Source organism: Notamacropus eugenii, chromosome 2, assembly GCF_028372415.1.
Source record: "Notamacropus eugenii isolate mMacEug1 chromosome 2, mMacEug1.pri_v2, whole genome shotgun sequence".
Classification (NCBI taxonomy): Eukaryota; Metazoa; Chordata; class Mammalia; order Diprotodontia; family Macropodidae; genus Notamacropus; species Notamacropus eugenii.
The window spans coordinates 449,022,833-449,038,851 of record NC_092873.1 but is presented as its reverse complement, the minus strand read 5'-3'; the positions used below and the strand labels follow the sequence as shown (position 1 = coordinate 449,038,851).

General features: G+C 36.8%; 1 protein-coding gene across 1 annotated transcript; it reads left to right on the top strand.

Annotated features, from left to right (window-relative positions):
- Positions 1-15,401: 15,401 nt before the first annotated feature.
- LOC140524165 (phosphatidylinositol N-acetylglucosaminyltransferase subunit Y-like) lies at positions 15,402-15,617 on the top strand. Its single transcript, XM_072638604.1, has one exon. The coding sequence runs from the start codon at positions 15,402-15,404 to the stop codon at positions 15,615-15,617; it is 216 nt and encodes a 71-aa protein (XP_072494705.1).
- Positions 15,618-16,019: the final 402 nt, after the last annotated feature.

The window sequence follows — 16,019 nt, the reverse complement described above, 5'->3', positions numbered from 1 at the left end:
ATCCTTCTGTCATCCTGCACCATCCCTTCTCCAACTATTGAAATACTGCCTATATTTGAAGATTGAACACAAATATAGCTTTCTCTAAGAACTCTTCCCTGACCTTCCCTAGTCAGATAAGATTTCTTCTTTTTCTTTTCATAGGGTTTTGTTCCTTTCTCATACTCATCATATGTTCAAACAATCCTGAGGCATGTCTTTCAACAGCTTGACCCATGCTAAGGAGAATGGTCTTAAGGCATGTTTGTACTGTAAAAGGACAATAGAACCTACGCCTTAAGGAGTCACAGCTTCCCTTTGATGTATTTATAGCAAGCAATGTCAATTTGTTCCCTAAGGTAACATTTGTAATTTTAAAAGTACTAAATAACTGGCTTATTTTTTATGGAAAGGGGTTATAAAATGACCGAGAACAGACATTAGGAATGCATTGCAGTAGTCAAAGTTCTGTTGGCTTTATCATAGGTGGTAGTAGTGGTGGGGAAAGTGATAGCAATATTCTTTTAAAAAGGAAATCAATAAATATTTTTTAAAGATCATGTGGTAAGCAAGTGTTAATTTTTCCTGCCCTATTCCTTGTCTTTTACCCTAAGTGTTCTAAACAAAGTCACACGCAAGTCATGTCATCATTTCTCTGATGTCATGGTCCTCTTCAAAAATGAAGGATGAGCACAATGACATTGTGGGGTTTGTGAAAAGAAACACTGACTTGGGAGTCAGAAAAACACTGACTAGTTTTGATGCAATGAAAATTACTTGATAGGCCTCAGCTTCACTTTCCTCATTGTAAAATCAGGAATTTGGAACAGATAGACTCTCAAGTTGTAGATGTAAAGGGTAAGGATTTTATCTGAATCATCACCTATGCAGAAATGCAACAGTTCCTTTTTTCATGATTTTCTTTTATTCTCATTTGCTTCTTTAAATGAATTCTCTTTTTTATATTTAATATATTTTAATTTTTTTCAATTATGTGTAAAAACAATTTTTTACATTTGCTTTTTAAAATATTGAGTTTCAAATTATCTTCCTCCTTCCCTACCCTCCCCCATCACTGAGAAATCAAAAAATTTTATATAATTTATACCTGTGCAAGCATAAAAATTATATTTCCATGTTAGTCATGTTATGTAAGAAAATACAGGAAAATTTTCTAGGGGCGGAGCCAACATGGCAGAGTGACAGCACATTCTTTCTAGAGTGCTGCCCTAAACTCAGTCAAATATCTGTAAAAAATGACTTTTGTTTAGAGTGACTCTAAAATGACTCTAAACAAATTCTAGAGCTGCAGAATGCACAGGATGATGGAATGAAGCAAATCTCCAGCCCAAGACAGCCTGGAAGGTTGCTGGGAAGTGTCTATTGTGCCATGCAGGGGGCAGGGCACAGTCCAGCATGAGCCACGCTGGCAAAGACAGGACCTGAACAGGCCTTGGGGAGACTGAATGTCTCATACCTGTGGTAGTTTCCAGACTTCATGACTCCAAAATGCTGAGGATTAATTGGAAGATCAGTGGGAAAAGCCTGTGGGACCAGTGCAGGAGAGTGGAGTGGTCTGGCCAAAGTCTCAGGGTGGCAGAGGGGGGAGGGGGTGGAGGAACCTGCAGCAGCCAAGGCAGCAGCAGGGGCAGCTGCAGCCACTGTTTCTGGTGCTCTAGGCCCACAGATTGTGGGGGGGGGGTTGAGTAGTTGACAGTACACCCCTATCCCCACAAGAAGCAGAAAACTACCTTGACAAAGAGCTCAGAAGTCAAAGAAATGGCTAGGGAAATGAGGAAAAACTGGAAAAAAAATCAGACTATAGAATCTTATTTTGGTGACAAGGGAGACCAAAATATGCAAACAGAAGAAAACAAAACCAAAGTTCCTCCATCCAAAGCCACCAAGAAAAGTATGAATTGGTCTCAGGCCAGGGAAGAACTCAAAATGGATTTTGAAAATCAAGTAAGAGAAGTAGAGCAAATAGTGAAAAGACAAGTGAGAGCAATGCAAGAAAATCACGAAAAATGTGTCAATTACTTGCTAAAGGAAACCCAAAAAAATACTGAAGAAAATATCACTTTAAAAAATAGACTAACCCAAATGACAAAAGAGATCCAAAAAGCCAATGAGGAGAAGAATGCTCTAAAAAAGCAGAATTAGCCAGATGGAAAAGGAGGTCCAAAAGCTGACTGAAGAAAATAATTCTTTAAAGATTAGAATAGAGCAGATGGAAGCTAATGAATTTATGAAAAATCAAGAAATTATAAAACAAAACCAAAGGAATGAAAAAAATAGCAGACAACTTTAAATATCTCATTTGAAAAACAACTGACATGGAAAATAGATCCAGGAGAGGCAATTTAAAAATTATGGAACTACTTGAAAGCCATGGTCAAGAAAAGAGCCTAAACATCACCTTTCATGATATTACAAAGGAAGACTGCCTTGATATTCTAGAACTAGAGGGTAAAATAAATATTGAAAGAATTCAGTGGTCACCTCCTGAAAGAGAACTGAAAAGAAAAACTTCTAGGAATATTGTAGCTAAATTCCAGAGGTCCCATGGCAAGGAGAAAATATTGCAAGAAGCCAGAAAGAAATAATTCGAATGCTATGGAAATACAATAACACAAGATCTAGCAACTTCTACATTAAGGGATTGAAGGGCTTGGAATATGATATGCCAGAAGTCAAAGGAGCTAGGATTAAAACTAAGAATCACCTAACCAGCAAAAACTGAGTATAATACTTCAGGGAAAAAATGGTCATTCAATGAAATAGAGGACTTTCAAGCATTCTTGATGAAAAGACCAGAGTTGAATAGAAACTTTGACTTTCAAACACAATAATCAAGAGAAGCATGAAAAGGCAAATAGCAAAGAGAAGTCCTAAGGGACTTATTAAAGTTGAACGGTTTACATTCCTACATGGAAAGATCATATTTGTAATTCTTGACACTTTTCTCAATATTTGGGTATTTGGATGGATTATACACACACACACATATAGACAGAGAGCACAAGGTGAGTTCAACAGGAAGGGATGATATCTAAAACAATAAAATTAAGGAGTGAGAGAGGAATATATTGGGAGAAGAAAGGGAAACATGGAATGGGGTAAATTATCTCTCATAAAAGATGCAAGAAAAAGCTTTTTCAATGGAGGGGAAAAGGGGGGAAGTGAGAGGGAAAAAATGAAGCTTACTCTCATCACATTTGGATTAAGGAGGGAACAATATGCACATTCAATTTGGTATGAAAATCTATTCTTCACTACAGTAAAGTAGGAGAGAAAGAGATAAGTTCAGTGTGTGGTGGGATACTAGAAGGGAGGGCAAATGGGAGGAGGGGTAATTAGAAGTAAACACTTAGGAGGATGGACAAGGTCAAAAGAGAGAATAGAATAAATGGGGAGCAGGATAGAATGGAGGGAAATACAGCTACTCTTTTACCACATAACTTTTATGGAAGTCTTTTGCATAACTATACATGTATAACCTATATTGAATTGTTTGCCTTCTCAGTGGGGATGGGTGGGGAGGGACGAAGGGAGAGAAGTTTGAAGTCAAAGTTTTAAAAATGAATGTTAAAAGTTGCTTTTACATGGAACTGGGGAATAAGATATACAGGTAATTGGGTATAGAAATCTATCTTGCCCTACAAGAAAATGGAGGAGATTGGGATAAGGGAAGGGAGGGGTGTGATAGAAAGCAGGGCAGATTGGGGGAAGGGGTAATCAGAATGCATGCTGTCTTGGGGTGGGGAGAGTGAAGAGATGGGGAGAAAATTTGCAACTCAAAATCTTGTGGAAATGAATGTTGAAAAATAACAATAAATAAATAAATTTTAAAAAGAAAATAAAACAAAAAAATAAAGACAAGTTTAAAAAATGATGCTTTTATCTGCATTCAGACTACATGAATTATTTCTCTGGGGAGGGATAACATTTTTCATTATAATTTCTTCAGAATTGTCTTAGATCACTGTATTGCTGAGAACAGTTGTCACTCACAGTTGATTATCATACAATATTGCTTTTACTGTGTACAATGTTCTCCTGGTTCTAGTCACTTCACTTTTCATCAGTTCATGTAAGTCTTTCCAGATTTTTCTTATGGCTCCCTACTAGTGGAATACAGTAGTATTCCATCACAATTATATACAACAACTTGTTCAATCATTCTTCGATTGATGGGGATCTCTTTACAGTCCAATTCTTTGTCACCAATAAGAGATACTATAAATATTTTTGCGCATACAAGTTCTTTTCCTTTTTGTTTTTTTAATCTCTGGCACAGAGACCTAGGAGTAATATTGCTGGGTCAAAGCATATGTATGGTTTTAAAACCACTTAGGCATAGTTCCAAATTACTCTCCAGAATGGTTGAATCAGTTCACAATTCCACTAACAGTGCATTAGTGTCTCAATTTTCCCACATCCCCTCCAATGTTTGCCTTTTTCCTTTTCTGTCATATTAGCCAATCTGATAGGTGTGGAGGTGGTACATCGGAGTTGTTTTGATTTTCATTTCTTTAATCAATAATGATTTAGAGAACTTTTGCATGATTATTGATTTCTTCCTTGATTACTTCTTCTGAAAACTACCTATTCATATCCTTTGACTATTTATCAGTTGTGGAATGTATTATTGTAAATTTGCCTCAATTTTCAATGCATTTGAAAAATGTGGCTGCTATCAGAGAAACTGTAAATTTTTTTCAGTTATGTTCACTAAATGTATATTCCCTTCATCTTCTCCCCCACCCCATTTATCCTACTTTTTTTCTCCTTTCACCCTGTCCATCCTCAAAAGTGTTTTGATTCTGACTACTACCTCCCCTGAAGGTCTCCCTCTACATCCATGGTCATCTCCATTCATCCTGATGTATATCTTGCCAAGGGAGCCAGATGGCTCTGGAAGACAAAGTGAGGCTGGTAACTTTCATAGCTCTCCCTCACTTAAATCCAATTCATTTGCAAATCATGGTGTCATGGTCTTCTTCAAGAACGAATCAACAAATAACAACACCATCAATGACCATCTCCCCTAATCTGCCCTCTCTTTTGAAGAACAGACTCCCTCTCTCTTATCTCTTCCCCTTCTACTTTCTTGTTGGGTAGGGTAAATTCCCCAGCTCAGTGTGTCTGTTATTCTCTCTTGAGCCAACTTCTGTGAGAGTAAGGCTGAAGCATTTTATGTCAAATACCCCCATCTTCCCCTCGACTGTGAAAACGCATTTGCACCTCTTTTATGTAAGATAATTGATTCCATTCTACTTGTCTCTTTCCCTTTCTCACAGTGTATTCCTCTTTCTCACCCTTTAATTTTATTTTTTTAGCTATCATTCCATGATTCAACTCACATCTGCTTATGTATACCCATTCTAACTTCCTTAATATTGAGAAAGTTCATAGGAGTTACAAGTATCATCTTCCCATGTAGGATTGTAAACAGTTTAACCTTATTGCGTCCCTTATGATTTCTCTTTTCAGTTTACCTTTTTATGCTTTTCTTGAGTCTTGTATTTGAAAGTCAAATATTCTACTTAGCTCTAGTCTTTTCATCAGGAAGGTACGAAAGTTCTCGCTTTCATTTAATATTCACAATTTCCCCTGAAGGATTATAGTCAGTTTTGGTAGGTGATTCTTGGTTTTGATCTGACTTTGCCCTGTTTAATACCACATTTCAAGTCCTTTGATCCTTTCATGTAGAAGCTACTAAATCTTGTGTTATCCTGAGTGTGACTCCATGAAATTTGAATAGTTTCTTTTTGGCTTCTTGCATATTTTCTCCTTTAGGTGGGAATATTATTGGCAATAATATTCCTGGGAGCTTTAATACTGGATATCATTCAGGATGTGACTAGTGCATTCTTTCAATTTTTATTTTACCATCTGGTTCTATACCATCAGACCAGTTTTCCTTGATGATTCCTTGAAAGGTGATATATAAATTCCTTTATTTTTAAATTATGGCTCTCCAGTAGTCCAATAATTCTTAAATTATCTCTCCTTGTTCTATTTTCCAATCACTTCTTCTAATAAGATATTTCACATTTCCTTTTGTCTTTTCATTAATTTGATTTTATTTTATTGTTTCTTCATGTCTCATGAAGTCATTAACTTCTACTTGCCATATTCTAATTTTTAAGGAAATATTTTGTTCAGTGAGTATCTGTACCTATTTTTTTCCATTTGACTAATTCTACTTTTTCAAGGAGTTCTTTTTCTTAGTGAATTTTGGAATATCTTTTCCCATTTGGTCAATTTCTCTTTTTAAGTAGTTCTCTTCAGTGGATTTTTGTGACACTCTTAACATTTGACCTATTCTATTTTTAAGGTGTTATTTTCCTCAACATTTTTGTTTTTTTTTCCAAGTGGTTTGACTTTTTTCCATGATTTTCTTGAACGATTCTCATTTCTTTCCCCATTTTTCTCTACCTCTCTGATTTTTAAAACTTTAGTTCTTCTGGGGATTCTTTTGTTGGACCTATGACCAAGTAACATTTTTCTTTGAGAATTTTAGATATAGCAGTTTTGATTTTGCTGTCTTATTCTGAATCTGTATTTTAATCTTCCCTGTCACCATATTAACTTTTTATGATTACATTGATTTTTGTTGTTTGCTCATATGCCAGCCCTTTTTAAAAAATTTTAACTTTACTTTAAAGTTGGACTCTACTCCTAGGATCAAGGGGGGCACTGTACCAAATATCATATTTTTTTGTATAGCTATTTTCAGAGATAGTTCTGGGGACCTGTAAGTTTTCAGTTCTTCCAAGGCTTGATTTAAAAAAGTATGATTTAAAAAGAGCTGTGTTTACTACTCTCCTGGCCTGTGCTCTGGTCTGTGAGCTACCACAAGTACATTTTTCTACCCTGGAGATGTGACTAGGGACCCTGTTCCCCTGTGGCCACAACCTCTGATGTGTTAGTGCTCCTCCTTGCTTTGGCACTGTGACCTAGAATCTCATATAGGCAATGCTAGCAAGCCAGCACCCAGTGTCAGCAAAAGGTTGTCTGTAACCTCACTTCTCACTGTCAGCTGTGAGTTCCAGAAACCCTGGCTGACAACACAGTTGTCCCCAAGGCCTGCTGCTGGCTTGCTCAGGTATTGCCCCTTAAATGAATTCTTACCTACATTTAGAAATAGCTCTGAGCATGCCCAATAATCAGAACAGAGACTAACAATGAGAAAATTTTTTGTGTTGTTTTCTAGTTAACACAGTTTCCAATTTATGAGTGCTATTCCTAGGAAGCACTCTTTAAAATAGAAGTATTCCATGGAGATTCTGTCAGTGGTCTCTCTAAAGTCTATTATATGTTTATAATCCTCAATGAGGTTGAATAAACAAAAGTATGAAATATACTACTTTTAGAGTATCTTTAGTTAGGCTTATGTTTTAAGTAATTTCGGTAGCATAGAAAATACCTATACTTATGGTCAGGATTTGAGGAGTCTAGTTTAAAAACAGGTGAAAGAATTCTTCTTTGCTGCTTTCTTTATTTGCAAAGTTCAATGAAATTGTCAGCATTTGAAACATTTGCTTGATGAAGTTCTGAAAGGGAGATCCCCCTATGTTCAAGGTCAAAACTCGGCTTAAGTAAAATTAAAAAAAAACAACACCAATAATAATAGCAATAATAAGGACAAATCACTTGATATAATATTCTATTGTCTGTAAAGCACTTTACATACATATATTGTCTTACCCAAGCTTACTGCTTACCTGTGAGTGCAGTATTAGTTTTATTATTCTAATTTTACAGATGAGGAACAAGCTTTTCCATGTGGTCATATGGTAAATGCCAGAGATAGGATTTGAACTCAGGTCTTCCTGATTCTAGAATTCTCTGAGTCAAGAACTTTATCCATTATACCGTATAGACTCTTCCATTAGGTAATCAAGTATTTTATTGATCAAATGTTATAAGCAAATTATTACTGTGTGTAGAATGAAGTTTTTTTTTAAAAAAAGCTCATTGTACAATTGAAGAAACTGAAACTAAGAAACTTATTCAAGATGAAACTGTTTTTCAGTGGTACTGCATCGACTAAACTTGACTTCCATTGTTCTTTAAGCCAAGATATCTTCCTGTCTGTAGAACTAATAGTCTTAATTTTGAAAAAAATTGGATCATAAAGAGGTATTCTAAGGGTCATTCTGCTGCTTTAAATGGATGTGAGGTGAAATGGAGAAAATACAAAGATGAAAAAGAAGAAAGTTTACCTTTTATTTTCTTCCAGAAAGATTTGAAGAGGCCATCTAGTCCAATTTCCTGCCTCTAAATAGGGCTTCACAAAACCTGTCCTGGATAGGTAGTCACTGATCCTTTTGTTAATAGAGCCCTTTTTTGGGTCTCTTTTGATAGCTCAGGCTTATATTAAGCAAATAATATTAATAGGAAGTGGTTGATTCCTTGTATTCTTCTTGCTCCTTAATAAGCTCCTTTATTTCATTTTGAAGCATATAATGAACTATAATTTTAATAATTAAAAAATTATCACAGAACAAAGAGATGGAATAAGAAGGCAGTTTGGATCAGAGGAAATAGTACTGTAATTAGGAGTGGAGGACCTGTGTTCATATCCCAGCTCTACCACTTATTACCTCTGTAACTTTGGGCAGGCACTTAACTTCTTGGGACCTCAGTTTCCTCCTCTGTAAAGTGAGGGGATTGGACTCTAAGGGCCTTTGCAGCTCTAAATCTATGATCCTAAAAGTGAAAACATATGTTCCAGTCTTGGCTCTGCCATTAAATAATCTTGGGAAATCTGGACCTCGGATTCCTTATCTACCAAATGAGACAATTAGATCAGATGCTCTCTAAGAGTCTTATAGTATTCAGATTAATTTAATGTAAATGTAAATTAGTGTGAAGTAAATGACTCCTAAGTAAAAAAAAATATAGAGGAAATTATTTTGATTTAATTTAGGGTACTGTTGTAAATGACTATTTTAAAGAATTATGAATAAAGAGCCATATTCAGCACTTTTCCACTATTACCTGTATAGCGTTATAGACACTAGACTGTACAAATGAAGGCAGAAGAGGCCTTCCTTTATTTCAGCATTAGCTCTCAGGAAAAAAGAGAAGGAACACCATTACCCATTCTGTACTAATCATGCAAAAATATTGAGCTAGTATTGATCTAAGGAGTGTTTGAGAATAAAAAATTCCTTGACAAAGCTAAGTGAAGGGGTAGATACAGTTACAAAAGTGCAGAAACTATCTGTGTCATCACAAAAATGCATTTTTCAAGGACATAAACATATCGTTCCTGACAGCAGGTATTTTATTAGACCACTAAGCCTTTTCTCTTGGAAATTTTGTACAGATTTGCCAAGTCAAACTTTCTTAGATGAGTTGTTCTCCCATTTCTTCACATACCTGCAGCCTTTTTATTAACTTAATTTAGATTTTCCTTTGCCATTTGGAATGGAAAAACCTGATAAGAAGATCTTGTCATTCCTGTTTCGTAAAGAAATTAAGGGCAGGAGTCAACATTCCCAAAGCTTGTGAGAGAAAACGAAGCTGATCCAAATGCATTGATAGGAAATTAAAAATGAGTATGGGAAGCACATTTCCATTTCCTCCTCTTTTTTAATGTAAAGAATTGCCCCAGAAGAACTGCTGCATTAGAGAATAGCTCAGGATGATATTGTAAAGTGCATTCTGCTGTTATAAATGGAAGATGGGGGAAAGGAGGGAAGTAAAAAGATTGAAGAGAAGATGGGATAGCTTTTTTTTTCATTCTGTCAGATGACTGTTTATACTGGGCAACACTGCAGGCTTGTAGGTTCAGGCTGTAAGTTCTTCAAATCAGAAGAACCATTTAATATATAATAGGGGACTGTACAGGCAAGTCATTTAGAAAAATGAAAACATTTCTTATCTGCTTTTGAACAGAACAAGTTTCTTACTTCTGAGACCTAGGAGGTTCCTGTTCAGATTAGGGAAATATGAACTAAGAATTGGCCTCATCTATCAATTTAAACATATTATTGCATTTATGAAATTAGTAGCTTGAATGCTTTATTTGTCCTGATGTAGTTGCCATCCTAATAGGGTCATCAAAGCTTACATTTATTTGTATCCATTGGCATTTAGATCACAGGACAAATCAGAATTCAGGACCATGTTTCCCACATGGGATAAGTAACATAACATTGAACTGTCAATCACAGCATTCCTTTAGCTACTACCATTTGAATAGAGAAAAACAAAACACTTTTTTAAAAAAAATGTGATATTCATTCTAGTTAAACCTCGTAATATGGATATATAACTATTATAACTCTTGCTTTGACAACTGATACACTGAGTTAATTGGCTTTTCAAGGTCAGAGAACATTGGAGTAGCTAGAGCAAGTGATCTAATTTAGAGTTTCAGACTATCCAGTATCATGATCTTTGTAATCTCTGCTATCACTATCATTCTTAGGGCTTAGGGTATGTATACATGGTGACAGTGTAAGTGAATGAAAAAATAACAAAATCAAGGATTGAGTGGCTATTTAATTTAAGTTAAGTGAATTTATCTAGTCCACTATTTTCAGCTGCATGAAGAATACTAGATCAGTTATTTTTCTTAGACTTTGACTGCAGGCATACCCAAATTAGGAGAGCATAGAATAGCTTGCCTGTCAGATTTATAGGTAAGGGAAGAATTTATGACCAGATAAGAGAAAGCATTACAAGAGGTGAAAGTGGATAATTTTGATTATATTAAATTAAAAAGTTTTTGCATGAACAAAATCCATGCAGCCAAGATTAGAAAGAAAAGAGAAAGAAATCTTGGAAATCTTGGAAAAAATTAAAATGTCTCTCATAAAGGCCATGTTTCTCAAATATACAGAGAACTGAGTCCAATTTATAAGAATACAAGTCATTTCCTATTTGGTAAATGGTCAAAGGATATGAACGGGCAGTTTTCAGACGAAGAAATCAAACTATCTATAGTCATATGAAAAGTGCTCTAAATCACTATCCTTTAAAGATATGCAAATTAAAATAACTTTCAGGTATCACCCCACACCTCTCAGATCACCTAACATAAAAGAAAAGGAAAGTGATAAATATTGGAGGGGATGTGGGAAAATTGAGACATTAATGCACTCTTGGTGTAAACTGATCTAACCAGACTGAAGAGTAATGCGTAATTATTCCCAAAGGGCTATAAATCTCTCCATACCTTTTGACCAAACAGTAGCACTACTAGTTCTCTATCCCAAAGAGATTAAAAAAGGGAAAAACACCCATTTCTGCAAAGATATTTACAGCAGCTCTTTTTGTAGTGTCAAAGAATTGGAGACTGAGGGGATGCTCATCAATTGGGGAATGACTAAACAGGTTGTAGTAAACTATTGTGATGGAATACTATTGTGCTATAAAAAATGACAAGCAGGGAGACCTCAGAAAAACCTGGAAAGACTTAACATGAACTGAAACAAGGTGAAATGAACAGAACCAGAACATCTACAGTAATGGCAATATTGTATGATTATCAACTGTGAATAACTAAGATGTTCTCAGCAATACAATGAGCTATGACAATTCTGAAACACTTTTGATAAAAAATGCTATCCACTGATAGAGTCTGAATGCGAATTAACCATACTATTTTTTCACTTATTTACTTGTTTTTTTTTGTCCTCTGTTTTCTTTCACAACATGAATAAGGAAACATGTTTTGCATGATTGCACAAGTATAACCTATATCAAATTGCCTGCCATCTTTGGGGATGGGAGGGAGAAGAAAGAGAATTTGGAACTCAAAATTAAAAAAAAAATTAAAAAAATTGTTTTTGCATGTAATTGGGGAAAAAATAAAATATCATTTTAAAAAATGGTTGCAGGCTTGCTTGCTACCTCTTTGAAAACAATGAGTGATCTGACAAACCGCAAATAATGATAACTCACGTTTAATTCATTCTTTAAAAAGGGCTTTATATATATCACTTCATTTGATCTCATAACAGCTCAAATAGTAAGAAGGTAGGTACAGATCTGAGATCTACCCAAATGAATGGCAGAGGGCTAGTAACTGAGAATCTTGGTTTCCAACCATTATGGAAAATAAAGGACATCTGGTGATCTGAATATGAGTTTGTCTTTCCACTGTGACTGGTTGCTACCATCCATGCTCAAAGTGTAGGCTGATCTCTGTCCTAAAAGACAAAGTAAAGCAAAGACTATGTCTTACAATTTCTAGGTAATCAGGGAGATTGAAATATTCCTAAAGAAATGGGGAGGGAAGCAGGGGTGAGAATGAGGCTGCTGAGGATTCCTCACTGTGGCAGGGGCCATGCTGGACATGCTGGTGTGCCCACTCTCCAAGAAGCCTCTGAGGTATGAAGTGTCAACAAATTGACTGATTAACGAAGAACTGGGAATTGCTTAACCAGGCATTGATGGAATTCCTCAAATGGTACCATAGGCAGTAAGAATGATACACCAGGCAGAGCCAAGATGGTGGACTAGAGAGACACACTTATGCAGGGTCCTCCCCACAGCCCATAAAATACCTGTAGAGAGGGACTCAATAAATTCCGGAGCAGCAGAAGTGGAGAACAGAGTGGAGGAGATTTCCAGCCCATGGTGACCTGAAAGGCCTTCGGAAACTTTGGATGTGCTGGATGCGAAGCCAAGCACAGAGCCCAGCCCAGCCTTGGCCAAGCGAGGTGCGGAGCAATGAGACTCTGGGAGGAGGACACCTTGGGGGTGGGGGCAGAATCTCCAGTCGCAGCAGTGGGGCCTCAGATCCCTTAGCCCACAGGCGCCAAAGGTCAGGCCAGGAAGGGAGAAGGGCTTTCCCATAGCTCCAGCAGCAGGCAGCAACCACAGAGTTTTCACAGCAGCCCGTAGGGAAGCTTTATTGTTGGAGTGTAAAAACCTCTGGGGCATTGAAGAGCTGAGTCTTGCCTCTGCCCTGGGTGGAGGCCCTGGCCAAGCTGGTCTTTGTCTCACACTGAATGGCAGCCCTGCCCATCCAGCTTATCTGAAAATCAGCCCCCAGTGCTGACTTGGGAACTAGAGGCCAAGTGGCTGTGGAGAGGTATCTGCTAAGATTCTAGGCATAAAATCACTTTCTGTGTCCAGACCAGTACATACTTGATTGTGCCACCTTGGAGGAACTGAGATCTCACAGATTCCCAGAGTATACCCTACTCTTGACAAAGGACTCAAAAGTCAAGTAACTGGCTGGGAAAATGCCCAAAAAAGGGAAAAAAATAAGACTATAGAAGGTTACTTTCTTGGTAAACAGATATCTCCTCCCATTCTTTCAGAGGAGGAAGAACAATACTTACCATCAGGAAAAGACATAAAAGTTAAGGCTTCTATATCCCAAACATCCAAAATAAATATTCAATGGGCTCAGGCCAGGGAAGAGCTCAAAAAGGATTTTGAAAATCAAGTTAGAGAGGTGGAGGAAAAACTGGGAAGAGAAATGAGAGAGATGCAAGAAAAGCATGAAAAGCAGGTCAACACCTTGCTAAAGGAGACCCCAAAATATGCTGAAGAAAACAAGACCTTGAAAAATAGACTTCCTCAATTGGCAAAAGAGGTTCAAAAAGCCAATGAGGAGAAGAATGCTTTAAAAAGCAGAATTAGCCAAATGGAAAAGGAGATTCAAAAGCTCACTGAAGAAAATAGTTCTTTCAAAATTAGAATGGAACAGATGGAGGCTAATGACTTTATGAGAAACCAAGAAATCACAAAACAAAACCAAAAAAATGAAAAAATTGAAGATAATGTGAAATATCTTATTGGAAAAACAACTGACCTGGAAAATAGATCCAGGAGAGACAATTTAAAAATTAGGGATTACCTGAAAGCCATGATCAATAAAAGACCCTAGACATCATCTTTCATGAAATTATCAAGGAAAACTGCCCTGAGATTCTAGAACCAGAGGGCAAAATAAGTATCCAAGGAATCCTCCAATCACCGCCTGAAAGAGATCCAAAAAGAGAAACTCCTAGGAACATTGTGGCCAAATTTCAGAGTTCCCTGGTCAAGGACAAAATTCTGCAAGCAGCCAGAAAGAAACAATTCAAGTATTGTGGAAATACAATCAGGATAACACAAGATCTAGCAGCTTCTACATTAAGGGATCGAAGGGCATGGAATAGAATATTCCAGAAGTCAAAGGAACTAGGACTAAAACCAAGAATCACCTACCCAGCAAAATTGAGAATAATACTTCAGGGGAAAAAAATGGTCTTTCAATGAAATAGAGAACTTTCAAGCATTCTTGATGAAAAGACAAGAGCTGAAAAGAAAATTTGACTTTCAAACACAAGAATGAAGAGAAACATGAAAAGGTAAAAAGCAAAGAGAAATCGTAAGGGACTTATAAAAGTTGAACTGTTTACATTCCTACATGAAAAGACAATATTTGTAACTCTTGAAACTTTTCAGTATCTGGGTAGTTGGTGGGATTACACACACACACACACACACACACACACACACACACACACACACACAGACACACACACAGACAGAGAGCACAGAGTGAATTGAATAGGATGGGATCATATCTTAAAAAAATGAAATTAAGGGGTGAGAGAGAAATATATTGGGAGGAGAAAGAGAGAAATGGAATGGGGCAAATTATCTCTCATAAAAGAGGCAAGCAAAAGACTTATTAGTGGAGGGATAAAGAGAGGAGGTGAGAGAAAAACATGAAGCTTACTCTCATCACATTCCACTAAAGGAAGGAATAAAATGCATACTCATTTTGGTATGAAAACCTATCTTACAATACAGGAAAGTGGGGGATAAGGGGATAAGCAGGGTGGGGGGGATGATGGATGGGGGGACATGGGGAGGAGGGAGCAATTTGAGGTCGACACTCATGGATCAAAAGAGAATAGAAGTAATGGGGGACAGGATAGGATGGAGGGAAATATAGTTAGTCTTACACAACACGACTATCATGGAAGTCATTTGCAAAACTACACAGAGGGAGTGATGAAGAGAAGTTGGAAGTCAAAGTTTTAGGAACAATTGTTGAGTATTGTTCTTACTACTAGGAAATAAGAAATACAAGTAATGGGGTATAGAAAGTTATCTGGCCCCACAGGTCAAAAGAGAAGATGGGGACAAGGGAAGGGAGGGATGTTAGAAGAGAGGGCAGATCGGTGATAGGGACAACTAGAATGTTTGGCTTTTTGGGGTGGGGGGAGGGGAGAAATGGGGAGAACATTTGGAACCCAAAATTTTGTGGAAATGAATGTTAAACGCTAAATAAATAAATAAATAAAAATAAATTTGAAAAAAAAAAAAAAAGAATGATACACCAGAATGGGCAACAACAAGAAAAACAACAAGAGTAGTTTGTTCTTATTAAAAACCAAACTCCTGGACACAGGGTATTAGGAGGAGGAAGGGATAAGTAGTCAAGGAAAATGTTTTTGTCTCTCTCTATTCTGACTGTCCTTGTTCCTCTGATCTCTTTAGTTGGATTGTTTTACTCTCCCTCTATAGAAAAAAACTTTCCCCGTGGTTGCATCAGCACCAGCAGCCTGTGCTTTTACAGTCTTCTCTTACAGATTACCATACCAGTTTATGTGTTCTTCCATCTCTGGACTTGGATGGGTATTAAGCTCTTTAGACACAATTAATGCAATCAGAGGCTACCTTGAGAGACTTTATAGGGTAAGGCCATGTGATTTATGTTTAAGCAAAAAAAATGATTTCTTTTTTTACTCCACTTACTTGCTAATATACTGGAGTAATTTCATTTTCATAAGGAACTAAAATTTTCATCCTTCTCTTAGAGACTCTGAATTAAAGAAATTTAAAATAAAAAAAAGGAATGGGTAGAAGATAAGCTCCTCATGATAAAACAAAGTAGAGAAAAGATCTTTGGAGAAAGAAGGGAATCTTGAAGCTGGAGGCTAGTAGCTCTGAATTCTGGAAGCTAGAATGTAGGTGAATGTAACCCAGAAGAGAAGGGGAAGAAGACCACTAAACAGTTGAAGCTAAGTTACAGATATGAGGATCTTTTCATATAGAGAGAATCT

Excerpts from the sequence above, each read along its gene's own strand:
- LOC140524165 (XM_072638604.1), top strand. The coding sequence starts at position 15,402 with ATGTTTTTGTCTCTCTCTATTCTGACTGTCCTTGTTCCTCTGATCTCT.